Below are 27545 nucleotides of genomic sequence, written 5' to 3'. Positions count from 1 at the left end.
ACGGCACTACACGCCAAAATAAATAGACAAACAAAACAGACTACACAGACAAACGGTGCACGGAGACAAACAAACACGGTGAGTGAAAACACGTTAACTACTACTTTTACTTTTATTATTATTATTTCACCTCCGTCTCCAATCCCGTTCTCCACTCACCGAACACCTAACCCTGAGTGCAAGAAATGTGCGTCTATATATACTATTGTGCTGGGATTCAATTACTAATTAATTGTTCACTTGAATCCCAGCACGTGAATTAATTCTGTGCAACCCCGTGCTCACATATTACATTTAACCAGCACGTGAAGTGATTTGTGCTCTCCTCGTGCCTAAATACAAATCTACACTTTTTAAATACACGTGAAACACAGACCCGTTTATATCCCGTGTACCAATGAGTATACACCAACATTTACACACGCAACATACAACACATAACACACAATTGCACACAGGGGCGGGGCACATTGCCACATATACCCCCCCTTGTGCGCAGCACACATGGCCTCAACGGCCACCTCCCCCCTTAAAAACCCAGCAGTCCAGGACAAAGTCTCGGGCTGGGAAGGGAGGCTCCAGTGGGCCCATGGCTGGCCATGCTGTCAGCACCCCTGCCGGTAGTGGCACGGCTGACAGCCTGTTGGTCCCGTCCTGCAGCGAAAAAGCTGCGGGGGCAGGTGGTCCCCCGACCTCCCCCTTCTTCGTAGCCGGCAGCTCCCTCCTGTGGGGCTCCGGCCACAAGAACTCCTGCAGCGAAACTGCTGCTGGGGAAAGTGGTCTCCAGACCTCGTCCCCCTTCTTTGTAGCCGGTAGCTCCCTTTGGTGGGGCTCCGACCACAGTACTGCCGGCAGCGAAGAAGCTGCAGTGGGAGCAGGTCTCCTGACCTCCCCCACGATCTCCGGCAGCGAAACTGCTGCAGTGGGAGCAGGTCTCCTGACCTCCCCCACGATCTCCGGCAGCGAAACTGCTGCTGGGGTTGGTGGTCTCCAGACCTCCTCCCCCTTCTTCGTGGCCGGCAGCTCCCCTTTCTGGGGCTCCGGCCACCGTACTCCCTGCGGAGGTACGGGCAGCAGAGGCAGCTCCTGCTCCTCTGCTCCGGGCGGTGGCGGAGGCAGAGGCAGCTCCAGCTCCTCTGCTCCTGGCGGTGGTGGAGGCAGAGGTAGCTCCAGCTCCTCTGCTCCTGGCGGTGGTGGAGGCAGAGGTAGCTCCAGCTCCTCTGCTCCTGGCGGTGGTGGAGGCAGAGGCAGCTCCAGCTCCTCTGCTCCTGGCGGTGGTGGAGGCAGAGGCAGCTCCAGCTCCTCTGCTCCTGGCGGTGGTGGAACCAGCAGGTATTCACCCTCTGCTGGTGGAGGTGGGAGGGGCAAGCAGTCCTCCCACTGCGGTGGAGGTGGAACCAGCAGGCATTCACCCTCTGCTGGTGGAGGTGGGACCAGCAGGTATTCACCCTCTGCTGGCAGCTTGGGTCCTAGGGCTGTGGAAGCCCCGACTTCCCTCTCTTCGGGCTGTGGACGCACCGACTCCTCCCTTTTGGGCTGTGGACGCCCCGACTCCTCCCTGTTGGGCTGTGGACGCACCGACTCCTCCCTGTTGGGCTGTGGACGCACCGACTCCTCCCTGTTGGGCTGTGGACGCACCGACTCCTCCCTTTTGGGCTGTGGACGTTCGGGCTCCCCCCACTCAGGCGTAGGACGTTCGGGCTCCTCCCACTCAGGCGTAGGACGTTCGGGCTCCTCCCACTCAGGCGTAGGACGTTCGGGCTCCTCCCACTCAGGCGTAGGACGTTCAGGCTCCTCCCGCTTGGGCTGTGGACGCTCAGGCTCCTCCCGCTTGGGCTGTGGAGGCAAAACCAGCAGGCATTCTTCCTCTGCTGGTGGAGACGGGGACAGCAGGCATTCTTCCTCTGCTGGTGGGACTGCTACCTGGGCTGCTGTTCCACTTATAATTGCCTCCAGGTAGCTGAGGACCAAACCCACACCTTCCTCCCAGGTGCTTACGGTCTGCTCCCTTGCATAAGCCTCCCATCGTTCCCTATCCATAAACTGCAGGAACTGGACGACTACTGGTATAGACTGGGCCTCCAGCCCAGCATTTTCCAGCATCCAGTCCCGCACTTTGATGGCGTCTTCTGCCATTTTTTTATTTTATTTTATATATTTTTTTTTAAATCCAAAACTGCGGTTCCTGCTCTGGCCTGAGTCCTGGAGGCGCTGTCGATCCCACGCAGGACACCACGTGTCACAAAGACGGCCGGAGTGGGTGGCGTCAGACCAGAAACAGGAACACAAACGACAGAGAGATGGGGTTTTGGTGAGGCTGAACGCGTGATCGCGTTCAGCATTTAATAAACAGAACAGAAAATAAAAGGTTGGAACAGACAAAAACACTGGACACGGCACTACACGCCAAAATAAATAGACAAACAAAACAGACTACACAGACAAACGGTGCACGGAAACAAACAAACACGGTGAGTGAAAACACGTTAACTACTACTTTTACTTTTATTATTATTATTTCACCTCCGTCTCCAATCCCGTTCTCCACTCACCGAACACCTAACCCTGTGTGCAAGAAATGTGCGTCTATATATACTATTGTGCTGGGATTCAATTACTAATTAATTGTTCACTTGAATCCCAGCACGTGAATTAATTCTGTGCAACCCCGTGCTCACATATTACATTTAACCAGCACGTGAAGTGATTTGTGCTCTCCTCGTGCCTAAATACAAATCTACACTTTTTAAATACACGTGAAACACAGACCCGTTTATATCCCGTGTACCAATGACTATACACCAACATTTACACACGCAACATACAACACATAACACACAATTGCACACAGGGGCGGGGCACATTGCCACAATCCCCAAATCAGGCCAATGTGTGCTTGCAATGATTCTGCTCACAGACCTGTTCATCCCCAAACCACACCAATGTGTGCTTGCAATGATTCTGCTCACAGACCTGTTCATCCCCAAACCACACCAATGTGTGCTTGCAATGATTCTGCTCACAGACCTGTTCATCCCCAAACCACATCAATGTGTGCTTGCAATGATTCTGCTCACAGACCTGTTTATCCCCAAACCACACCAATGTGTGCTTGCAATGATTCTGCTCACAGACCTGTTCACTCCCAGTGGAAGCTTTGTTATAACAATCTGCACTGCTTTGTGCTTTGTGCTTTTTTCCAACACCTTTCTGAAATACAAATCCAATCCAACAGGTCTAGTCAAAAGAGCCACAATCTATCATAGAAACAAAAACACCCAAACAAACAAAACATACTGTATAAAAACTACCAGCACCATCAAAGCTTCATCCCCAGATATATTCATGGAAATAGGTGGAGTGTCACTCATTTTTGGCAGTGTTTTTTTTAACTAATAACAAATAAAATGACAGTTTGCCATGGAATTTAGAATGTAGTGGTGCGTAGTGATTTATTCAGTGTGAAGCGGCTCATTAGTATGCAAGCCATGGTATATGCTACATATACACACGGTCATGTGATGCTGTTTAACCAATCAGAGGTTGTTATTTTTCCTATATATATATATATATATATATATATATATATTAGGGTTGTCAATTGATTGCAGTTAACTTCTGCGATTAACGCTTTAATTTCTTTGGAATTTTTTTTTAACACACATTAATCGCACATTTGTCTTTATCATTTCTTGACATTTACTTTTTGTTTAACTTATTTTTGTATTAATACACCAGGCTTTTGTCAGCATCTAGTTTGTTTGTGCGCTGTCACAGCTGATGTGATATGCCATGTAATAAAAGAATCATACCAAATGTAGCATCGCGTGTTTTATACAGAATAGTCTCATTAATTAAATTTGAACTTTAAAAAAATACATACCTATATATTCTTAGCCAACGCCCTTATCCAGGGCGACTTACAATTTATTTACATATCAGTGCATAAAAACGTTTTTGGTATATTAATGCTGACAGTCTATACATTACTGGGACCTGAAAACTTATCAATTCATCTCAACCTGACAAACACTGTGTCGCCAAAAGAAATGATATAGTCCTGAATAGTAATTTACACGGGTGGCTTTATATATACAGTTTTTAACGTGGTTTAAATTACATTAAAACACTGATTGCTACACACCTACAGATTGATATAAAACATTTATGGATTTGTCAAAGAAAGTGTTCTATAATATGCCAGCAAGCCAGCACAACAAAATGAAACAGAGAGCAATGCCTATAATCTGTCTAATGACTACTATAATTTTATATAAAATAATAATGATTATTATTATTATAAACTATGATTAAATTGGGCTAGCATTCCTGATGTGAATCCAAAGACGAGGGGCATTGTAACTAAATGCCTTGGCTCGAACAGAGTTCAAACTGTCAGAAGATTAGCATTTTCCGATCTCAGGGAATGACCCGGGACATATGGGGTCAGCAGATCTAGATGATAAGAAGGGTCAAGACCATGTAAGGCCTTGTAGGTAAGAAGAAGAAGAAGAAGAAGAAGGAGAAGAAGAAGAAGAAGAAGAAGAAGGAGAAGAAGAAGGAGAAGAAGAAGAAGAAGAAGAAGAAGAAGAAGGAGAAGAAGAAGAAGAAGAAGAAGAGGAAGAAGAAGAAGAGGAAGAAGAAGAGGAAGAAGAAGAGGAAGAAGAAGAAGAAGAAGAGGAAGAAGAAGAAGAAGAGGAAGAAGAAGAAGAAGAGGAAGAAGAATAGCATCAGTAATAAAACAAATGAATGAGATGGATGCAGTAATTGTATCAATTAAATATGCGATTAAACCCAAGATTAACTAAGATTAAAAATTGCAATCAGAAAGCCCTGCCACTGCTCCCCTGCCCCTTGTTTGCTCAGCCTGTGTCTCCTCCTGCCCCAGACTTGACAAGCACACACGAAGGAGAGCCCTGCTGCTGCTGCTCCAGCATTGGCAAAGAGTTAAGCCAGCAGTGGAGAAAAGGGGTGTGGAGTCAGGAAGGCAAAGCGAGGGGCTGTATAAAACTGAGACTAAAAGAAGACCATAGGCACTCTATCCAGTTCGCCTGGCTCTCTCCCGCTCTCTCTGCCTCACAGGAACCCCCAGCACCACTGCGTTACACCTAGACAGAGCAAGCAACGGAACACAAGCCTTTCCAGACTGCTCCCATACAGAACAGCCTTGAACGCTAAACTCCAGCAGAAGGATGGCTGCAGCAGCACTGAAGAGAATGACTGAGGCTAAAGGAAAACTCATTTTGATCCTGGCCCTTTGTAATCTGCTGATGATAGGTGAGTACCACTTTGCTGCAGTCCACCACAGGGTTTCTTTAGAATATGTCTTTTTAAAAAATGTGCTTTATCAGTGTGCTTATTTTTTATATATGTGATTTTTTTTTTAACCCTTTGTGTTGCTGTCTGTTTGTCTGTAGATTTTTAAAGGTAATTTAAAAGGGTTTATTTGTAACTTTTTGAATTTGCTTGCAATTACTGGAAATGTCACTTTTCTTATTGATTAGTATTTACTGAGCAGCTGGTGTTAGCTGCATTGTATATGCACTTCCAGTAGTCTTTCTCCTGTGTTGCCAATGCATTAGCATCAGCTTGAGTGAAAGTTGTGTGTAAATGATTGTACCGAGAAGTCTGTCTGCATTGGATAAGATGGAAAGTGTATTTAGTAAGTGGAGCGCTCTTATAAGGAGCGCATGTAGTCTCCAAGGAACCCGTTGAGTTTCAGCTGCATCAGCAAGGATTAAAAAAGGGACAGTGTCACACCCTTAGGGAGACAGGCTCTCCAAACTCGTACTGCTGTTGGAGGGGCGCTAGTTTAGTAACTTCATAACTTACATTCTGCAAAAGACATCTCTGAAACACAAAGACCTAAAACCTGACTGTCTGACTGCTGATAAACTGCAGGAAAAGATACACAAGAAACTCCATCTCAGTGAGAGACTGACACAGTCTGTACAGCATGCCAACATACCAGGGAGCTTACAGATAAAATTAGAAAGATTACTCATGAAAAGGTTGAACGTTTTAAATAGCGAGAGTAAGTGAATCGCAGTGTTCAGATTCACATCTTACTTTTTTCCATCAATTTTTTTTTTTTTTTAACATTATATAACCAGGAACTTCCCATTAAGGTAAAAAAAACAGCTATTTTAAGTAATGCAGGATGTCATAACATCTGAAAACTTTAGAAGTCCAAAGTGAGTTCCTTTTTAACTCTTTAATATATAAATGAGCTGTTCCCATTCGGTTTGAATATCCATAAAGGGTTAAATACGAGAACAAATGTACGAAATGACATGTCAAGAGTAAATGTTTCAGGTTTCAAACACCTTGGTATCCTCTGTTTCTAATTACACAACTTTAATTAAAATAAAAAAGTGGATTACTTTATACTCATTACACAGCCAACATGCATATTATCAAAACCTGTGGCATGTGCACGCAAATGGTTACGTTCATTGTTCATTTTTGTTTCCTTTAGAAACATCTGGACAGCTTTGTCTTCAAGCACAGTTGCGGAACAACCCATGCAGGTCCCCCTGACTTTTTTTAATGCTTTAATGATCAAGGCTGTTTTCTAGTGATTGGCTGAATTATGATGACCTAGGACACCACCAAAAAAAAAAAAAAAAAAAAACTTAAAGGAGACCTAGTTTGAGGCAACTTTTCTGTATCAACCTCCTCCCCTGGTGCGTCATGCAGTGACCTGAAACCTAGGCTCTTGAAACCGTGTTCCAAGCCACAAAGTGGCTTCGTGTTCCATCTGCTTTAGTCGTATCTTTGACTCCTGAAAGCAACTTTCCAGAGTTGCTCGTTACTAGTTTCATTAAACGAAGTGTGTAGTTTGAGAGTGTGTGTACTGCACTGTACGGGGGGGGGGGGGGGGGGCTCAAAAGCTAATATCTCTCAAATACAATTCTTAGGGATGTTGACAGTGTCTCAGAATTATTTTGGGGAGAGGTTTGTTCGGGGGTCAAGCTGGGGTCATCTTGACTAATCTATTGAATCCATCCACTTTGCATCACGGCTGTCAGAGCCACACCCATATCAGAGCCGCATACACTCCCACACTAGCAAAACAGACACTCGATCATGACTGCTGACCCCACACCCACATCCTGTCTGGACTGTGTGCTGCAGCATTAGGAATTTATTATTGATAGCATTTCTTTATGTATTTGTTTTTCCAGTTATGGTTACCTTAACTGAGTGGAGAGGCTAGGGGAAGGCAGAGTTTATTAGATGTTTTGTCTCAGCTTTTGGAATAGTTGTAATGCACGTGGTGCTCCAGTTTTGGTTGCTAATGGTAAAGACAAAAAACAGAAAACTCTAGAAGTAATAACCAATTTAGCAAAGTGTGTTCTGTGTGCCCATCAATAATTGTTTATTGAATTAATTTCACTCACTATTGCAAAGCCTCAAGTAAAAGTTTCCCGGCACAGTTCTGATGGCCAAAACTTGTTTGCTTGGTACTTTTTGTTGTAATGCATATAAAGAGTCTTTACAAAGTGATTTTATCCTGTAGAAGTGTCTGTAAAAATAAAGAGCCTGCACCATCTAGTGATCTTTCACTGCACTAAAACTGAGACTAAGACAGATCTAGCACACATTTAATCTACTGTACTTGCAACTGAAGATTGGCTAATACAGTATATATATATATATATATATATATCCGGTTCAGCCGGACTGCTGTGAGATTTAATGTGTTTGTTACGTGCTCGCAAAACGCTCAGGGGTGCCTCATATAGCGCCAGCAACATTCAATTCTGGCGCCAGCACGCAGGTTTTCTTTTTATATTGCTTTGTGTGCTAGTGAGTTAATTCGGTGTGCGTTCTAACTTGGTTGTCTTGTGTTCTGGGCTAGAGTAGCAGCGTGGTACAACAGAGAACATACGCACCTATAAAACCATCAAATTATAACTGAATAAACTTTGGCACATCATTTTACTATATGTTCTGCATGTAGCATAAAACAGTTGCTGTTACTTTATAATAGTGGGTGGTCAGTGATTGGTTGTTTTTATTTTCAATCAGAAGACCAGGAACAGAATCCTGATGAGGCGGAACTCAGTTCCGAACTGTTACGCTCCAATTTAATCCAATGAGAAACTATCATCATCTATGGTTGCTAAGGAATAAAAAAACAATAAAAAAAAGTAAACATGTCTACTGGCGCCAGAATTTAATGTTGCTGGCGCTATATGAGGTACCACAAATTTGCACCTCTGAGCGTTTTGTGCACAAGTAAAGAACACATTAAATCTCACAGCAGTCCGGCTGAGCACGGGGCCCCCTAAGGTGGGGGCCCTAGGAGTCCGCCTTGCTTGCCTTGCCTTAAGGCCGGCCCTGTATGTATGTATATAAATGTAGGAACTAGGAAGACACATTTTGATAATATTTTGTAGTATTTTCACAACCTTTTCAGGGCATGCAGTGTATGCCTTGCTTGCCCTGACCGCACACCGCTGCAGTACAGTGCAGCAGCATGGTGTGGGTTGCTGTATAGTGTGTGCATTCCTGAGGAAACATGAAAGAATTTCCAGCCCTCACTCTACACAATCGTGTGGGAAAATCTCCAGCCGCTGTGTTTGAATAGCATCTGGAGAGCGCGGAGCCGGGGTGCGCTCACGCCTGCCTCGGAGGTGATGGTGTAGAAAGGCGTGGCTCAGCTGTTCAGCCGGTGATGTCAGCCTGTTCCTTAGAGGGAAAGCAAAAGTGCAGCTCCCAGCAGAAAGCAACATCTGCTCTCTGGCAGGCATCTCCTTGGATGAGGTCATGTCCTTGGTTTTGTCAGAAAATAATATATACACATATCAAAACCTGATTGTTAATGTTTTTTGTGCTTTTTAGTGACCCTGTGTTGTGATCTGAACACAAATGTGGTAGCGCTTTGAAATGTAAAAAATCTGAATCTAAGAAATAAATGAAGGGAGATGCGCAACATGTAACTTTTTGAAATGATCTCAGCAGTTCTGCTCTTTTTTTTTTGTTAAGCAGAAGATACAGGTTAGATATTCTGTCACAGGTTTTGAAGGAACGCCCCACGAGAGCATTACTAATAGGCATGCCAGTTTCAATTACTTGCTACACTGTTTAAGTCACGGGAAGGTGAACGATTGAAATACATGCAGCATGAATAAAATAAGCAGGAGAAACAGTAAGCTAGTTAAACTGAAAGAAACTCAAAAGTCTTAGTTCAGGGTAAATAAATACATATATCTGGCACTTACTGTAACTAATGTGTGGTCTGATTAGCACTAAAATTGGATTATCTAATGTAACCTTAGATATGGTAGTCCAAGATTAGGGCTAATCAGCATCTGTGAAACCATCTGAAAGTGTCTCACCCCTTCTCTTGCCCTATGAAGTTAACCATGTATAAACCTAGACATGAAGCTCAGTTTTAAAGCAACAGTACCTGCATACAAGCTTCACTTCAGTGTCACTGTGCCACTTCAAGAGCTGAGAGTGTGACACACAATGCAGGCATATGCAACTTGTAGGCGTCACACGTCAACACAGATGCCTTCAATACAGAGATGTCATGCTGATGCTGTTACCACACACAAACTGTATGCAGGCGGATACAACATTTTAAAATAACGTTAGCTTTTAATAAGGTCTCACCTTTGTTTTAGTTTTTCGTACTAAGCTCCCCAGTTGAGCCCCACACTCCAGCAGTGTTTAAGAACTCTCCCTTGAGCCAATGCAGTCGGCAGCTTTGGGCAACAACACGAGAGAAAGATCTGCTAATGTTCCTTACTTGTTTTTGTTTTATGCAGTTCCTGAACAATGAGCCTCATGTGGTGAAATTGTGGAAAAAACAAATAATCTATTCTTTCTTGTTGCGTGTTACAAACCTGGCCACCACATTTTACAAGTCAAAACCCCTCTTCCAGCAATCAAGCAATGAAACAATTTGTTCCCCTTCCATGATGACATCACCCAAGCGCTGGCCATGAACTGCAGCCCATAATTAGGAGAGTTGTTACAGGCCTGCTGGTAGTACAAACTGGGCTTGTTTTGCTTTTTTTACACCCTAGATAATTATATATATATATTATAAATAACATATTCAAAAGTTTACATACCCCAGTGGAAATGTATAATTTATAAACGTTTCTTGAAAACAAAGAATTTCAGGAAAAACCTTTTGCAGCAAAAGTTTTGCTTTTGTGGATGCAATTATTTATTTCAGCAATTCTTTTGCAAAACACCAAAAATGCTAATTCAAAAGTATTCATACCCTTTAATGCTATGATAGTATTGTCTACAAGGTGTTTAGAAATTTCAATATGATAATGCAGAACCTAATTCTAGAAAAGTCTAGAAAATGCAGGATTGTGGGTGAACATTCTTAGAGAGTATAAAAGAGTTAGGCATAGGATGATTGCTGTCTTTACCAATAAGCCAATATGGGAAAGTAAAGAGCTATCTGAAGGGCAGAAAATTATCTATTGTCATAAAGCATTTCAGTATCCTAATTTCAAATATTGTTTCTATTATCAAGAAGTACACAGAGCCTCCACCCTGGACAGAAACACACAGTTGGTTTTGCAGTCTAAGGCCTGAATAGTTAAAGCACAGCGAAGTCACGTAAAGCACATCAACAGCATGGTTAAAACAAAGTCAAGCTTAGTAAAGAATAGAGGAGGAAATAAACATGATGAAAGGTTGTTTAAGTTGCACTGTGTACACGACTGTGTTTGTACACAATTAGGGTTTCCTTACTGGAATGCCTTCTTTAAAAGGAAAAGATCCCTATCTGAGAGGAACAGGAGGGAGACTGAGCGAGGGAGAGGGGTTCATTAGCCCAGGGTTACTTTTCATTCCCCAAGGTGCTTGTTTCCTCTCAGCCAGAAATGCAGGAAAGCGGAAGTCAACTCCTGTTACAACTACAAACTTGAGAAGGAACAGAACAGAAGAGAAAAGAAAAGTGTATGTGTGTGTGTGTGTGTGTGTGTGTGTGTGTGTGTGTGTGTGTGTATGTGTGTGTATGTGTCTGTGTGTGTGTGTGTGTATGTGTGTGTGTGTGTGTCTGTGTGTGTGTGTGTCTGTGTGTGTGTGTGTATGTGTGTGTGTGTGTGTGTCTGTGTGTGTGTGTATGTGTGTGTGTGTGTGTGTTTGTAGCATGTCTGTCTATTTCAGCGTCATTATTAGCAAGTGGAATTAGATCAAATGAACATGAGATCACTTACTCATAACAATTCGAACTGCGCTAGCGCTGAACCGGCACATGCAACATTTTGAAAAATAAATTCAAACTAAGAGCGTAATTCATCTTGGGAGAGTGTTAAACAAACGCTGTGCAGATCTGAACCCTTCCAGAGAGTTAAAGTGCTTCAAGCTCATTGAAAACCAGTAGGAACTACCTTCGTATTTCAAAGAGTCGCTGGAACAAGGCGTGGTTGCATTCTAATGCAGGGGTGAGAATGAGTCTTCGGCCAGAGGGAGTCAAAGTGTTAGAATGCCTTTGCACAGATATTACATGAACAATCCTTGGACAAGGATTTCTTAACCATGGTTGCATGGTACTCTTGATAAGGAGAAATACCATACATGCATGTTTCACGCATTCTTTTCTAGATGTTAGGCAACAACTGTCTCTTATTACAAGTCAAATAAATATTCAAAAATGATGATTGCATTTCAAAGGCAAATTTCAAATACCTTTCAATATTAAACGTCTTCTTATTCCCACAATAGAGGCCCCCCCACCAGCACCGAGTGACTTCTGTGGCATTTACACAGAAGCTGCAGGGACCTCATTCCACACTTAGGTTGTTCATTTCTTCAGCACCTAAGCAGATATTTCTAATTGGTTTCAGGTCAGGTCCTGTTGAGGTCCCCAGGTCCCCAGGACTGATTTCAAGCACATAGATGATAAAAATTCCTAAGCAATTACTTCTTTACAAAAATGTTTGTTATTACGCACTTAAAAGCACGCTATAATTAAAACAGAGATCACAAGCCTATCCAGGCTACTTATTTGTAGGTCCAGTATGTGTTACTGATAAGTTACTGGGATATGAGACCTCCATGCAAACACGGTGAGATTTATAAAACACAGTACTTTAACAGTTATTAAATTATTTAAAAAGTATTACAGAGCAAATTATAAACTGTAGTCAAAATCTTTATTGATATAAAAAAAATGTAAGGCATTTGGAACCCACCAAAGATTATGACGAATTCTTCTTGTATTTCATGTGTATGCAGAAGGTATTTAATGTGCTGTATAATCAAAAACGAGGGAAACGTTTAGGGAACAATCCTAAAGTTATTTAACCCTTTCATGCATGGAGACCTCATAGGCTGTCGGATACAAAAAACAAAAGCTCTCTTCTAGTCTTCATATGGAAGTCACAAATGAATGCACAAATGAGGATGCCATTTTTCCCCATTGTGGCAGGGTGGAAGCCCTACCTGTGTAATGTTTATGTGTGGGGGGGGGGAATATTGGGTTGGCACAGAGGGGGTTAAATTCCTCCTTGCCAGAATACATGTGAGAATGTGGCTGGAGCCTTCATTGAATGATTGTGATGGTATATATAGGAGAGGAGAAATCCTTTGTCAGGGGGAATGAGTTTGAGTGAGTGTTTGTTCCTGGGTGATGTACTATTTGAAACCTGCAGATAACAAGCCTTGCCAGTGACGATACCCTGTCACACCCATATAAAGCAATGAACATTTCATTATTATTATTATTATTATTATTATTATTATTATTATTATTATTATTATTATTATTATTATTATCATTATTATTATTATTATTATTATTATTATTATTATCATCATCATTATTATTATTATTATTATTTATTTCTTAGCAGACGCCCTTATCCAGGGTGACTTACAATCGTAAGCAAATACATTTCAAGTGTTACAATACAAGTAATACAATAAGAGCAAGAAATACAATAACTTTTGTTCAAGCAAAGTATAAGTGTGACAAACCACAATTCAATAATACAGCAGATAGTGATAGTTACATCAGGGTATGATTAAATAGTGATAGTTACATCAGGATATGATTAAATACAAAGTACTACAGGTTAAACACTTGGCAGATTACAGTATTCTGAAGTACAGGATTAAATGCAGTAAAATAGGGGCAGATAAGAGCAAAATAAAGCACATTTACATGAAGGGTGATAGTGTCCCAGGATACAAACAGAGGAGTTCTACAGGTGCTCTTTGAAGAGGTGAGTCTTAAGGAGGCGCCGGAATGTGGTCAGGGACTGGGCAGTCCTGACATCTGTAGGAAGGTCATTCCACCACTGCGGAGCAAGGGTGGAGAAGGAGCGGGCTCTGGAGGCAGGGGAGCGTAGCGGAGGTAGAGCTAGTCTTCTGGTGCAGGCGGAGCGGAGAGGTCGAGTGGGGGTGTAGGGAGAGATGAAGGTCTGGAGGTAGCTGGGTGCAGTCTGGTCAAGGCATCTGTAGGCTAGTACAAGAGTCTTGAACTGGATGCGAGCGGTGATCGGGAGCCAGTGGAGCGAGCGGAGTAGTGGAGTAGCGTGGGCGAAGCGAGGCAGAGAGAACACCAGGCGGGCAGCAGAGTTCTGGATGAGCTGGAGCGGACGGGTGGCGGGCGCAGGGAGGCCAGCCAGGAGGGAGTTGCAGTAGTCTAGGCGGGAGAGTACCAGGGCCTGGACCAGGAGCTGGGTAGCATAGTTGGTGAGGAAGGGTCGGATTCTTCGGATGTTGCTCAGGAAGAATCGGCAAGTGCGTGCCAGAGTGGAGATGTGCTGGGAATAAGAGAGGCAGGGGTCCAGGGTGACTCCAAGGTTCTTAGCGGAGGAAGAGGGAGAGAGTGTGGTAGATTCCAGAGGAACAGAGATAGAGAGATCAGAGGAGGGGGAGGAGGAGGGAAAGAAAAGGAGGTCAGATTTAGAGAGGTTGAGTTTGAGGTGATGCGAGTGCATCCAGGAGGAAATAGCAGACAGACAGGTAGAGATACGGGAGGAGATGGTGGAGTCAGAGGTGGGGAAGGAGAGGAAAATCTGAGCATCATCAGCATAGAAATGGTATGAGAAACCATAGGATGCGATGAGGGGGCCCAGGGAGCGGGTGTAGAGAGAGAACAGGAGAGGACCCAAGACTGACCCTTGGGGGACTCCAGTTAAGAGAGGGTGAGGTGTGGAGGTTGCTCCACGCCAGGTTACCTGGTAAGTGCGGTTGGAGAGGTAGGAGGAGAACCAGGCCAGAGCAGTGCCAGAGATCCCCAGGTCAGCAAGAGATGATAGTAGAATAGAGTGATCAACAGTGTCAAAGGCAGCAGAGAGGTCGAGGAGAATTAGGACAGAAGAGAGAGGCAGCTCGGGCACACTTAAGTGAGTTGGTGACAGACAGGAGGGCGGTTTCAGTGGAGTGGGCAGAGCGGAAGCCAGATTGGAGAGGGTCAAGCAGAGAGTGGTTGGACAGGAAAGCAGAGAGCTGGCGGTGTCCAGAACTGTATTTTCAATATGTCATGCATGAAAAGGTTAAATAAGTTGCCTTCCGAGGATTATTTGAAGCCCAGACGTTTTGGGGAAGGTAGGTGGAGATGAAGCACTGGAGCAGATCTCAGTGTGTTCCACGGTGTACAGCAGCATCTTTTCTGAGCACAAAAGAGACTCATAACTCATAACTGGAAAGGCATGAGTGGGGATGCACTTCTGGAATTAATTCAGAATTCTTAACGTTCTGCTTTTAATCACCTCTTTTTAGATCACACAAATTGTCAAGATACTGAAACCACAAGTTCAGCAGCTCCAGCAGCTCCAACAAACTCAGCAGCTCCAACGGTTCAAGTGAGATCAACAGTTACAGTAGATCCAAAAGGGGAGGTAGTTGCAGCAAGTTTGTCAGGTCTTACGTCTGCTGCAATTCCTACAAACCAGGCAGGATCTCTCTTCACACCAACTAATCCAGTTGTCACTGTTTCAAAAGCTGGTAAGTGGAAACTCACTGGTTCCTTTTAGAAGCTATGGGACTGTAGGTTTGGGGGCCAGTGACTTGGTTGTTGAAGCTTAGCCCTGAGTGGGACACCCTCATAGCCATGTATGCACGCACACACACACACTCCAAATCCAAATGACTGAATGAGCACAGAAACCGAAGCACTCCCTCACCCACCTGACAGCTAGGCTGACAAAAGGAGTGGGAATTTCCCACATGGAATCCCATGTAATCCCGTGTTCTGTGTTTTAGTAGCTACGATGATCCCTGCGAATGCTACAGTTACAACTGTCGATACAAGCCCAGCGTCTGACTCGGATGCCAACAGCACAGCTCCTGCATCAGCCAACACTGTAGCATCAACTCCAGGCAGCTCTGCCACCTCTCCACAGACAGAGAGCAGCACTCTGTTACAGGAAACGACACCTGCACCAGACACCACAACCTCTCTTTTAATACCGAATGAATTTAATGAAACGCAGGGAACTTTCATATCACCAGCGGTAAGTATGAGATGTATTTATTTTGTGTTTGTTTGTTTGTTTTCTAGAAATGATCTGTTCATTACCGTGTCTTGAACAGTCACTGGAGTCAACAGGTTCTTGTTCTGACAAGGCAAATGTTTAGACTCTAAAAGCACTGAGATTTCTGTTTCTCTCTCTCCTCCAAAAGCTGGTCCACTGCGTGAGTAAGGAAGACATACAAGACAAAGATGCTATACAACTGCAATTGAAAGAAGAAACCACTTGTGTAAGTATCAGCAGATATCTATTTTATTTGCGCTAGGTTTTATATTTCTATCAAAAAAAAAAAAAAAAAAAAAAAAAGAAACCCCTGTCTTAACAATGTCAAATGGGTGGCAGGGCTACGATATACTATTCAATGCAAGTCTATAAGGTATTTGGGAAGCAATGTGCAATATTCATAACAGAAAATTCAGTTATGTGGGAGTCAGTGAGTTTACACACTGTTGATGGATTTTGTCCAACCCCTCAACATGAAAAATAACAGGAGCGAGAAGCAGCTGGTCAGCCCATCAAGCTTCTGCTTTTTCACACACCAATCACCCTATTTGAAGGGATCGAAAGCCAGAGGATAGAAGCCCCCCCACCCCCCATACTTAGATGTTACTATTTCATCTGGTAAAGATAGGATAAGAGTTCCGTGTGACTGGTTTAGGATCATGAGCGTGCAGGGCAGCTACAGTCACTGCGGAACTCAAGTGGAGCCTGGAGCCAGGAACCCAGGAACCAAGAGCCATCAAACTTGAAAGAAGTTCTCACTTTTGGAAACAACAGCAAACACTGAGGCGCTGAAAACAACACAGGGAACACCCACTGGTGGGTTTGAAGCCAAGACTATCAAGTGCAAAGGCAAAAGAGCCAGAAAAAAACTACTCAGGACAGGGAGTTTAATAAAGCTAATACATCTCATAAAAATGCTGATAAAAGTAGGTTGTATAAGATAGCAAGTAAAGGTTACGAGGTTTGAGCAGATGGAACCTAACCTGCAGTATCCCATCTGCCCCCTCTTTGACAGTTCAATGCAGGAGCTGCGCAGGGCTGTCAAGGGATCATATTATAGCCACAGTAAACGAGTACCTCACACTAAGATAGCCACAACAGTTACACATGTGCTATATAGTTATAAGGAGTTGAAATTTTAGACAACGCAAACGTACAGATCCTGTTATCAAGACCATTAGGTTGGTAAAAGAACTCTTTCATTTGGACTTTTTAAATGCACTTGAAATGGCATGTGGGGAGGAGGTGGTGCTCTCTGGCACTTTAAACTAGAATGTGCTCTTCACTGCCTCTGTGAAGGAAACGAATCATTTGTTATTCTGGATCCTGGCAACATCTAACTTCAAAGCAAATGGCAACTAAATAAACTGCATTTCATTAAGAATTGAGAAGAAAAAACAGCAAGCACCTTGAGTGGACTCTCAGCTCTGTAATTTCCAAAACAGGAAACCTTATTTCTCTCCTTCACCACCCGTCCAGTTTGCTAACAATGGATCCGTGGAAGTGGCCTATTTAATTTACAACCAGAAAAAAGTCAAAACACCCTTCCCCATCCTTTCAAAAGCCAAGCTTCCTGCCCTCTCCTGCTTGTTCCTATAAACATCTTCTAATAATACAGACGGAAAGGGCTTCGCAAGGATGGGATGGCACAGACAACAGACAGATCTTGTCATGCGATACAGGGAACGCTATCCGTCCCGTCACACTGTATGAAGCCTGAATAGCGATATTGCTTAAAGACTTTAAGCAAGCCAGGAGCGGGGATGCTAGAAGCAAAGCTTCACACAGATTTTTTCTATTATTTTAAGAGGGCAGGATTACTCACATTTGGCTACTGTATTGTCAATACCTCGCCACACCCCACCCCTAGGTTTCCTAAAAAGTGCTGCAGCATAGACTGAATGTTATCATTCTCTGAAAGCAGACATGGAAACAAGAGTGCATTACAACAGCAGGCAAAAATAACTAAAGTGGAGTCATTGGGTTAAATAAATATAAGCTTGGGATACAGCTGCGCAAACTCAAGACCTGAGAAGTTAAACAGGCGAGTAAGCCCAAGCAAGCAGAGGAAGTGAGGCCACTGGCACCTGACCACAACCTCAGTGGTTATTTTTGGCACATCTGGTATTGTTCTCTTAACAGCCATTGGCACTCGTACCAGAATACACTTACTGTACTCCTGGTTCTCACAGTATTAATGTTATACCATCTAATAAAGGAGAGGAGCTCAAAGTAAGGTTACAATCCAATTTGCATTATCCTTAATCCCAGGATTTGGCATTAAGGATGATACTAATTTGAATTTATTTACTCAGTTCTTTGTTCTCCGTTCTGTATTATTTGAGTAGCAGATTTAAGTGGTTTGGGAGTGTGGTACAGTCAATGCAGTTCCATTATTTTCAAGAATATTTCAGGACTTTTTTTTTGTTGTATCCACAGCCTATGATGCACTATTTTACCACCCCCCCCCCCACCTCCCCACTAAAAGCACAGACAGCGCCCCGAGCAGTCCCAGGCGCTGCAGTAAAAGAAAACGTTATGCTGGTTGTTTTTCTCTGTCAGAATTCCATGCACAATTGAAATATTATGCACTATTAAAAATTGCAAGAGATTTTCATATCCCTCCAGACAAAGAGTCTTTATGCCCTGTTCCACTTGAAAACAACACATGACCCCCTTCAGGAATAACACATGGGCTGATTGTTTGCACTGTGGCCTGGGGCTAGGAAGGAACTCGATCCTGGATCAGGGGGAAGGAATATTTCTTAGCAAGGTTTATTAACTACGGGCTGCAGATTGATCTCTCCCTGTGTCAGTCCCAGCCTTATCTGGGCAATGCACCTTTCCACAGGAAGCGATTCTCATTTAAACACACACACATCTCACACGTCTTAAACGGATACCAGCATCTTTGGAAACAGCACTTTGAAAACAAGTGAGCCAGTCACAAGCTTTCCACTTGGAAGAAGTGTTAAACACATGTGTTATGCTGACGCACATTTCAATTTGAAGCTAATTTCTCTGCTACGCCTTTATATTCATAATGCAAGGGTCACCAATACTTCTGATGGATGCAAGCAAACCCTGCAGCTCTCAAGGGCGGACGGGTTTCAGAGGAAACTGCTTGAGATTTCAAATGAAGATTAGTGAGGAGAAGAATTCAGCACACATTATTTTATTATATCTGATCATTTTAAAGATAAAAAGCTAAATGCAGGAAGGCATGTTGGTTGGGAGGGACTGAGACAGGATTTAAAAAAGAAAAAATATATGAACATAATTTAGATATTTTATTTAACATTATGTAATCAAAGAAACTACAATATGTTATCGCAAACGCCTACCGGAAGCCATAATAGTTGTACAGTATTTCATGTTCGATTTTGAAATGGTACAGTTTTTTGTCAAGTATATGGAAAACTACAAAGAGGTATATAATTCAATATGTTCATGTCACATTATTCATCAGGTCTCATTCGACTTTATGAAGCACAATGAGTTCATTCTGTAGGGTGATGCAAAACTTTTGTCCATAGCTGTAGTGTGTCAATGGGGCGTAGAGGTATGAAGGGACAGGGAAGGATTCTGTGAGGCCGGTGGTGTGAAATCAGAAGGCGGCACATGACTTGTTTTGCATATTGATTCCCAATTACAGTACCTTGCAGTCTCGAGTATTATATTGTAGCCCTACCACCCTTTTGACATTGTTAAGGCAGGTGTTGCTTATTGCATGACTTGTCATGAATTTAAAATGCATTACATTATAGGTTTTGCAGATCTTATTCTTCTATAAAAAAAACATTATTAGAATATAAATGAGAAGGGTGAAAAAAGGAGAATAATTTAGTTTTATGATCCGGGAAATATTATTAAATGATTGCATGCAAGGGGAAATAAAAAGCTAAATATTTGGGAGTCGTCCCATCCTAGCAATGCAACACTCTTTTATTTGTGAAGTTAAATTTTAAGTGCAGTTGCTGGCAATCCGAAAAATGTTCACTCTAAAACGTGAGATTTCCTTTTCCAACTCAAAGCCACGCATGTGGTAGATATCTATATTTCATAAAGCAACTGATAAAGCAATTAACGATAAAAAGAGAGGAAACTTCTTCCCAGCGCTGAGGACCCTGCCTATTCTCACTGCCAACGCCCATGACATTAAAACTACAGTCATCATTAGGAACATGCCAACAAGGAGCCAGGCATCCAAATTACACAAACAAAAACTTTTTTATCTTCATTAGGAACCAGAAGACATCAAATAAATCACCAACCAGGCAAGTCAGTGGAAAATTCAGTATGAGAAAACTTGAGGAATGCAGCGAGTAAAAATAGTCCTCCATGTTCCCACAAGAACAGGAGAAGTATCTTAAGAGAGAGAAAAAGAAAGCTGAACCGTGGCAGCCACTTTGCTAGTAATGATGCCTGGCAGGTTATCGTGGAGGTCATGTAAGTGGACTTGCACTTTGAGCTCCATCCTCCTCCAGCCATGATGAAACTTGGAATGGGCTTTCTAGCACACTGTGCTTGAGGTTCTTGTTGCACGAGCCCTGGCCAGATTGTATGGACCCTAGATTTGTTACAACATAACATAATTGGAAGGCATGTGAATTACAGGTTACAGTGCTAACATCCTGCTGCTTAACGTATTAGTTGGTTTCATTGGCGAAGGAGAAATTGGAACTGAACCAAAAACCTTCCTAAGCAGATGAGCGCATTTCCAGTAAGACGAAGCAAAACCCTTCAGTATTATTTATTACTACCATATGCTTGCTCATGACACGTCTTTACATTATATGAGAACAGTTTTTTTACTATATACTGTTGGTAAGCGACTTTAATATAGTGTACTTCTTGTTTCAATGTACAGTTGTTTACTGTAAACCCAAGCTACTACTGCATAGAGACATGTTTACTAAAACCACTTAAGAAAGGTATTTTCGTCAACTCCTGAACATACGATAAGGATAATGAGCAACACAGTACTGGACTTGGCTGGCAGCCCAGTCATGTATAATAGACTCTCGTAAAAGCACAGCTGCTGCTGGTATTACTGGGGCTGTAGAGTTTGCAAACACGAGTCCACAGGGTCCCTGTTTGGTGTCTGGATCCCATTACATACAGTGTAGAGATTGTTTTCTGGTATTGTGCAATGCAGGGATGATATCATTAATGAGAAACAGGAGAGAACAGGGTGTGGCGGGCTCACCCTAATCCTGGACTCGCCCCAAGGATACGAGGCTTCCAGTCCGCTGCGGATCAAGACAGATCGACTTCATTCTCTTGCAGCTGTTCGGGGAGTGGTGGGGGGTCAAACATCAAGTCTGGAAAAAAGAACAACAAAAGTAAAAGTTTAAAATGCTGGCCTAGCAACCGTCATCCAAACAGCAAACATGCTGTACTTTACAGGACAGACCGCAAAGAGTGTTAAATCTGTCAAATGAGTCCACGTAAGAAGTGTGTAGAAATCTTGAAAGACAGTCTTCTACAGTGTTGCGAACAGGGTAACACCTTACATTGTGTCTCTAATGATTGTATACTTACATAGTAGTTACATGTGTACTTGCACATAATGACAATGTTATTATGCTTAGTTACAATGTACTTAATGTGTAAATCTTATTGCATGATATATGTAAGTATACACGTCCATCAGAAAAGGGTTAGCGTTAGGTATAGAGTTAGGATTAGTAGGGTTAGGTTCAGAATTAGGGTTAGGGTTAGAGTGTGCAAAAATGCGGTTACAGAGTGTGATACAAGTAGGAAATGCCTGTGGAGAGATGGCTGATGTGAACTATCTTGCAACAGATCCTCATGTTCTACCCTTGGAACTCATTAAGATGCATCTGAAGAGTCTATTGAATTCAACAAATAATGAAGTCGTAACAAAAAATAATATTTTAAAACTCAAATGGAAACCCTGACCTTGTGGCTGCTTGTTTTTGTGTTTGCAGGAAGAATTCATACAGTCGATCCTTAATGTGAAACATGAACTGTGCAACGATGATAGTGAGTGCAGTATTGCCATCTATCAAAAGCCCAGGTCCAAGAACATTCTCATCAGCAGCTCCAAAATTACAGGTACATTAGAGATGGACTGCAGTACAGTCATGCTGTTATAAGAACATGCTCATCAGCAGCTCCAAAATCTGAGTTTCTTTATACTATTTTATACATATATACAAATACATTATATATATATATATATATATATATATATATATATATATATATATATATATATATATACATTATATATATATATTCACAAAAAATAATGTTTTAAGGACTTTTTATGAATTTAATCATCTACAGTTCATTAAACCTTTTGTAACGTGTTGGAGTATTATTATTGTCCACAGTCGGACCGGCTTTTCTAATGGAGTCCAGGTTATGGTTTTGTATTTGTAAGTGTTCATTAGGTTCTTGTTTCCCCTTGCTTCACAGAAAACCCCAAAGACATGGCCTCCTACTTTAACGATGAAAATGTGAAGGATCAGGTAATGTGTGTTTTCACTGCTCGCGTGGGAACAGAGCGTAGAACAGGCACAGAAAAGCAGGCTATAAAGAGCGTACCTTCTAACTGAGTCATCGCTGCTGTTACCTCTTCATTATGTTGCTTAAACTCACTGTTCAGTAATGCAATGTCTGTCTGTGCATTTAACAACAGCGTCCCATGGTCCCGTTTCAGTGTGATGTTATTGTTTTAGCCATTCATGTTTTTAGTTTAGAAACGACACATTGTGTACTGCCCCTCAAAATACAGTAGAAATATTAAACCTATTTGGTCATGTGTTGATCATTTGTTGCGATAGCTTGCAACTAGCTTTTTCTTTCTTTCTTTCTTTTTTTTTTGCTGTAGTAACCGCAAGAGATACACAGCTGCGTTTCATTATGGGATAATTCATTAATTGACTTCCTTGGAAGGCGAGTTAGGTTGAAGTAACACATACAGACACGGGAGCATTATTCCAAACATCAAATCTAGTGCACCACAACAATGAACAATAACTGCTGGAACACGCTCAAACAGTACTTTAGATTCTATTTGGCGGCTCTGAGTCTTTTCCCACCAGACGTGAATTTGGAGTGGTGCTGACACTGTGCAAAAGAATTTAAAGACACGCTCTGTTTAGGGTGTTAAACCACAACTGGGATTCACCTCTTCGTTAATCAAACAGAGATGACGAATATAAAATCGTTTAATATTTAGCATTTACAGTATGTCAAAAATGTACTGGTATTAATACATGAAGCAATGTGGACCGACAGGAAATGCAACCCGAAATTAGAAGAAAAAAGCAGTGTTTCAGTTCATTGCGTCACTTCTCACCCCCGTGTCAAAATCTCATCAAATAATGGCAGAAACAGCAGGAAATACGATCCTATGAGCGCTAAACCAATTCCCCTATGGAATGATAACATTCCCTAAAACTAAAAGCCAGCTGAACAAGTACACGATATACAATGAATTGGTAACAGTGTAGCAAGAGAGTTACATCTTGTTAATGGGCAATAAAGTGTGGCGGGATTCAGGCCCAAGAACATTGTGACATGATTGATAGGCTGCTAGCATTAATTACAATAAGTGCTTCACTGTTTAATGCCAGTAGCTGAGATACATATAAACCGCTGTATTGAAACAACCATTTTACCACTTTGGTAAAACTTGATACATGAATCTCTAATAAGAAGTCACGCTTACACAAAGTGATTTATTGCTTGTTGGAAAACTGGTGCAGACCTAAAATTGCAAGATTTTTTTAAATAATGCTTCGGATTGGTTTACTAATGACAACACAGAGCATTTCTGGTTGAGTCCATTGCATATTTGGGGGTGTAAGACAAAATGCATTGCAGTCTGGTAATGAACGTAGACACTAGATCAACCACTGCAGCTACACACTGTTTGAAATCTCAGGGGCTTTCTGCCTGTGAGAGCTGTCTTAAGTGCACAGGCAAACAATGCATGTTTAAAATAGATATTTAAAAACCAGACCATTGAGGGAGGACCAGGGTCTAACCGCTGGCTAGTGGTATATCTCTGGTACAGTATATGCTGTATATAGAAACGGGATTATCTGTGAATGGGGCTATGGGAAATAAAACTCCCATTGCTAAGCAGTTTGATCCATTCCAAGTTAAATAAGACACATCTGATCTTGTTACCTATACACTGGGGCTGATCAAGCCTGTAGTAAAACCTGGAATGTGGGATGCTGCTTTGCATGCCTCAGACTGGATGTGGGTGCAGTAACACTGGATCCCAACCCCTCCCTTCTCTCCTTCAGCTTGGACTCATGACTGCCGCACCGCACTGGAGGAAGCATTCCCCGAGTGTCCTGGTCTCCTTGGTCATCACAGGCCTGCTGCTGGCAGCCCTCCTGATCGGTGGATACTGCTACAAGAACCGGATGACTGGGAGCTCCAAGGGAGAGAGACTGGTCAGTATTGCACTTGTAACCCAACAAGCCCCGAGTGCTGGGATTTACCGTGGGTCCCACACCTCGCAAACCAGTAAGGCTGGTTCATACTTCATTCATGCAACTGGATCGGCAGACAGTGGCACGTACGACTTGAGAGAGACTAGAAATCGCCGGTCACACAGTTGAAGTATGAACCATCTCTACTGAACCTGCTCTGCATCTGTCATATAGATATTGATGCTGAGTTTACATCATCACATTCAGCAATCTGGCTATAATAAACATCTGGCAAAGGATCATATAGCAATATACATACTAATACGTTTCTAGAGTCTCTGCTTGCCAATAGCTACAGCAGCAGCTGTTCTATTGACCTCAACAGTATGATCCCTTTAAACATACATACAGCCTAATTAGATCTATCTATGTAGAGAGCTATCTATCTATCTGTCTATCTATCTATCTAGATAAATAGACAGAAAACTTAACATGGTACTTGCACACACAGTGACTGAATGGGATATATATATATATATATAATATATAAGGAAACCTGCTGTGTCCTTCCTCAGCTGGATGGTAAAAGCAGTGCTGTGAACAAGCTGTTTTGTAGACAAGTCTTTGAAAAGAAATGTTCTGGAAGAGGATGACATGATAACTTCAGGAGAGAATGTTAAATATTCTGTATATAAGCATTCTGAAATGAATCTTGATCCCTATTCAAAGAAAACTTTAACTTGTGTGTTATTATTAAAGAATATTTTATTCCTAGTTTTTTATTAATAAAATGAAGTTTGATATTTATGAAACTCAAAAAAGCCAACAGCAGCCTATAAGAACAGTCTCATGAAAACGATACCGCATGTTATTCATAAAAACAGACTTAAGTGGCTGGTGGCACATTTTGCCCGCAGCACTAATGAGTTAATTGCTTTATATTTCCGCCTATAGAACGAAGACCTCTATCAGGTGGACAGCGATAACCAAGATGGTACTCTGGTTTCTGTGGCCCCCCTGCACCCCCCCGAGCCACAGGGGAAGCCCAGCACTAACGGGGACACGCAGGACACAGGCAAGAACCAGCCCCCCACCTCCAACACCACCACCACCACCAACGGGCATTCTGCCAAGCAAGCCCCCGTGGCAGACACAGAGCTGTAGAGACAGACAGAACAGCCTGAGCACACCCAGCACAGCGTGTGCATATGGAGACAGCAATTCATTCTTCTTCCTTTCCTCTTCCTCGCTTGAGCGTAACTCGCCACCTCATTTAAAGAATCAGAAGATTGTGAAGTGCTGTCTGGGTTGCATTGGTCATCAAAAACACAAAAAAAATACAAAAGCTCACTCAACTGCAGGGAGAGTGCTTTCAATTTGGGACAAATGCCAATGCAGATTGCAGTAGACACAATGCAAAGTGATCTGTGGATGCACAGAGGCTGAACTGCAGAAGTACCAACGCAGTATCATTCCAAGTGCAATCATCGATTTAAACTGCTCTGCCTTGCAGTTATTTCTCCCAATTGAACGCCCTTTCTGTCCAATGGATAGTCCCGTATATTTGACAAGGTGATGGCTTGGAGAGTTGGTGAAGTGAAGACTGGGCTGAACAATCAATCTGCCGCAACTGGTGCTTGTATTACAAACTAAAACAACTGGCTTTAGTAAGAGGTAAAGCAAAATACAGCATTCAGATAATTCTCCATTTCATTACTGCGAGCTTTACTGATATACTGAGCTTTTTCTCCACTACAAAATTGATCCCGCTTACTTCTTGAAATGCTGGCAGTTTTGCACCGGAGAAAGACAAATAGTAACATGGGCACATAAAGTGTTTTTTTTGTTGTTGTTTTTGGTGTGTTTGTTTATTTGTTTTTTTTTTATTTTAGACATTCCAAACCCAACTTTTCATTTTACTCTTGGCTTATTACAATGTTCATTATTTTATTTTTATTTTTTTTTGTCTGGTTAGGAATTAATATTTGAAATTAGTTTTGTATGAATAGTGATATTTTTCATAAATGTCTATGTGTAAATAAGTAGTCGAATGCTGCTTCCTGTTATCAGTAAAATTACATTGCAAACATGTTATGTGTGTACGTTTTTTTGGTTCTCATCTATGTACATGTTCATAGCTTGGGCAAAAAAAAAAAATCTAGCAAATTGACGTGGTTTGCACAACACAGTCCATCTTTGTATGTAGAGGGTGCTAGAGCAAGCACATGCGACTGCATAGCTGATCTGTTAGAATTTGAGAAAGGTGATGTAGTGGGCTCCATTACAGGCACATGCGGGTTAAATGGAAATTCAAACTCTTCTTTAGCATACCCCAGTCATCACAGCTTAACTGTTTTGCAAGCCCCTGGGAGACCAGCCCTACTGTGCAGGGAGTGTTACGACGCAATGCATCACAATATGTTCAGATGCAGTGTCATTTTTGTACAATATAAACATTTCGAGGCAAAACTGCATTCAAACTGCAGCAGCATACAAGCTTGGCGAGCAAGCAAGTGTTTATTCTGCATGTGTGCTGAACAGGCCTGGCATCACAGACTGAAGCAAGCTGCCATCACACGATTTCATCTCCCTGGCAAGTACTGTAGACATGCAGCACCAGTGGTTTTTTTTTGTTTGTTTTTTTGTCCAAGCAGTGTGCATCTTCCAGGGTTTTTTTCTGAAGTATAGGACAGATCTTCTGTTGTGTGTGTCTCCTGTTTTGAGGCACGATGGCGTTTGTAGTATGTGAGCTGTAGTTTGTGATGTTGCTGTTTCTGATGTGAAAGCTGTGTCTATTGCTTTGTAGGACTGGGGTGCCCTTATAGCCAGGAGACAAAGGGGGGAGAGCCGCCCTGTAACAGACATGTGTGTCACTTGTATTTCATTTTCAGGGTGCCTCGTATAAACTTGCATTCTTTTCTGAACCGATAGTCCTATGCTAATATCGTTTGTTTGACATTTTCTCCGGGGGTTAGACTGTACTGGAACACATGTCTTCTCACCAATTGTAACCCATAAAAAAGGATTCTTTTGTAAATAAATAATAATAATAATAAATTCAGAAATACCCTGTGTGCTTGAGGTTTGTGTTGTGAACCCTTTTCCCTTCAGTTCTGTATCACGCAAAATTAACAGCCAGTTTTTGTCTCCTGTATTAAGTCAGTTTAAGTGACTGATAGTACTGAGGAGTCAATATGATACTGTAAAGAGTCTGGATGCGCAGGTCACACAGATATTGAATACAATAAAAACAAATCTTTGTCCCGTGTAGAGGGTGTGTGCTCAAGTGTCACTTCAGCGCGGAGCCAGTGGAGCAGATGTGTGCGTTGCATGTGTGTGTTCTCATGTGTGTGTTTTCCCAGCACTCAGGCCGATTGAAAACTAATCTCCCAGAGGAATGGGAGGAAGAGGTCCAGATCTAATCTAGACCAGTGTGTTCTCCATTAATCACAGGCAAGCAGAAAAGTCAAAGACTACTCCGATTTCATGAGAATGGAATCAGACTCTCACCCCGTATGAAACCTAACCACAACAAGACCAGCAGTAAAGCTTTTTACTAGCGCTGCATTGAACTGTTACTACAATCCCACAAACAGACACATGGGTTATATACCTGGGTGCATGAAGTGTCCAGAGAAAAATACGCCCATGCATC

At 42.3% G+C, this 27545-nt stretch overlaps 1 protein-coding gene across 2 annotated transcripts; it reads left to right on the top strand.

The window, feature by feature from the left end:
* Nucleotides 1–4947: 4947 nt before the first annotated feature.
* On the top strand, nucleotides 4948–26955 carry LOC117432997 (hematopoietic progenitor cell antigen CD34-like). Of its 2 annotated transcripts, none has more exons than XM_059004791.1 (8): nucleotides 4948–5277; nucleotides 14713–14937; nucleotides 15199–15446; nucleotides 15616–15693; nucleotides 21422–21548; nucleotides 21915–21967; nucleotides 23759–23911; nucleotides 24845–26955. In XM_059004791.1, exons 1-8 carry the CDS (start codon nucleotides 5193–5195, stop codon nucleotides 25052–25054), a joined length of 1179 nt encoding a protein of 392 aa, XP_058860774.1. In that variant the 5' UTR covers nucleotides 4948–5192; the 3' UTR covers nucleotides 25055–26955. The 2 variants fall into 2 exon arrangements, with proteins under 2 accessions (XP_058860774.1, XP_058860773.1); XM_059004790.1 differs by having other exon boundaries at nucleotides 4954–5277; nucleotides 15196–15446.
* The last annotated feature ends 590 nt before the right edge of the window (nucleotides 26956–27545 follow it).

This window comes from Acipenser ruthenus, chromosome 30, assembly GCF_902713425.1.
Source record: "Acipenser ruthenus chromosome 30, fAciRut3.2 maternal haplotype, whole genome shotgun sequence".
In the NCBI taxonomy this organism is placed as follows: Eukaryota; Metazoa; Chordata; class Actinopteri; order Acipenseriformes; family Acipenseridae; genus Acipenser; species Acipenser ruthenus.
This window is presented reverse-complemented; position numbering and strand designations above follow the sequence as displayed.

Coding starts and splice junctions, on each gene's coding strand:
- LOC117432997 (XM_059004790.1), top strand. CDS start 5,193: ATGGCTGCAGCAGCACTGAAGAGAATGACTGAGGCTAAAGGAAAACTC. Junction 15,447..15,615: donor GAACTTTCATATCACCAGCG/GTAAGTATGAGA, acceptor CTCCTCCAAAAG/CTGGTCCACTGCGTGAGTAA. Junction 23,912..24,844: donor GCTCCAAGGGAGAGAGACTG/GTCAGTATTGCA, acceptor TTCCGCCTATAG/AACGAAGACCTCTATCAGGT.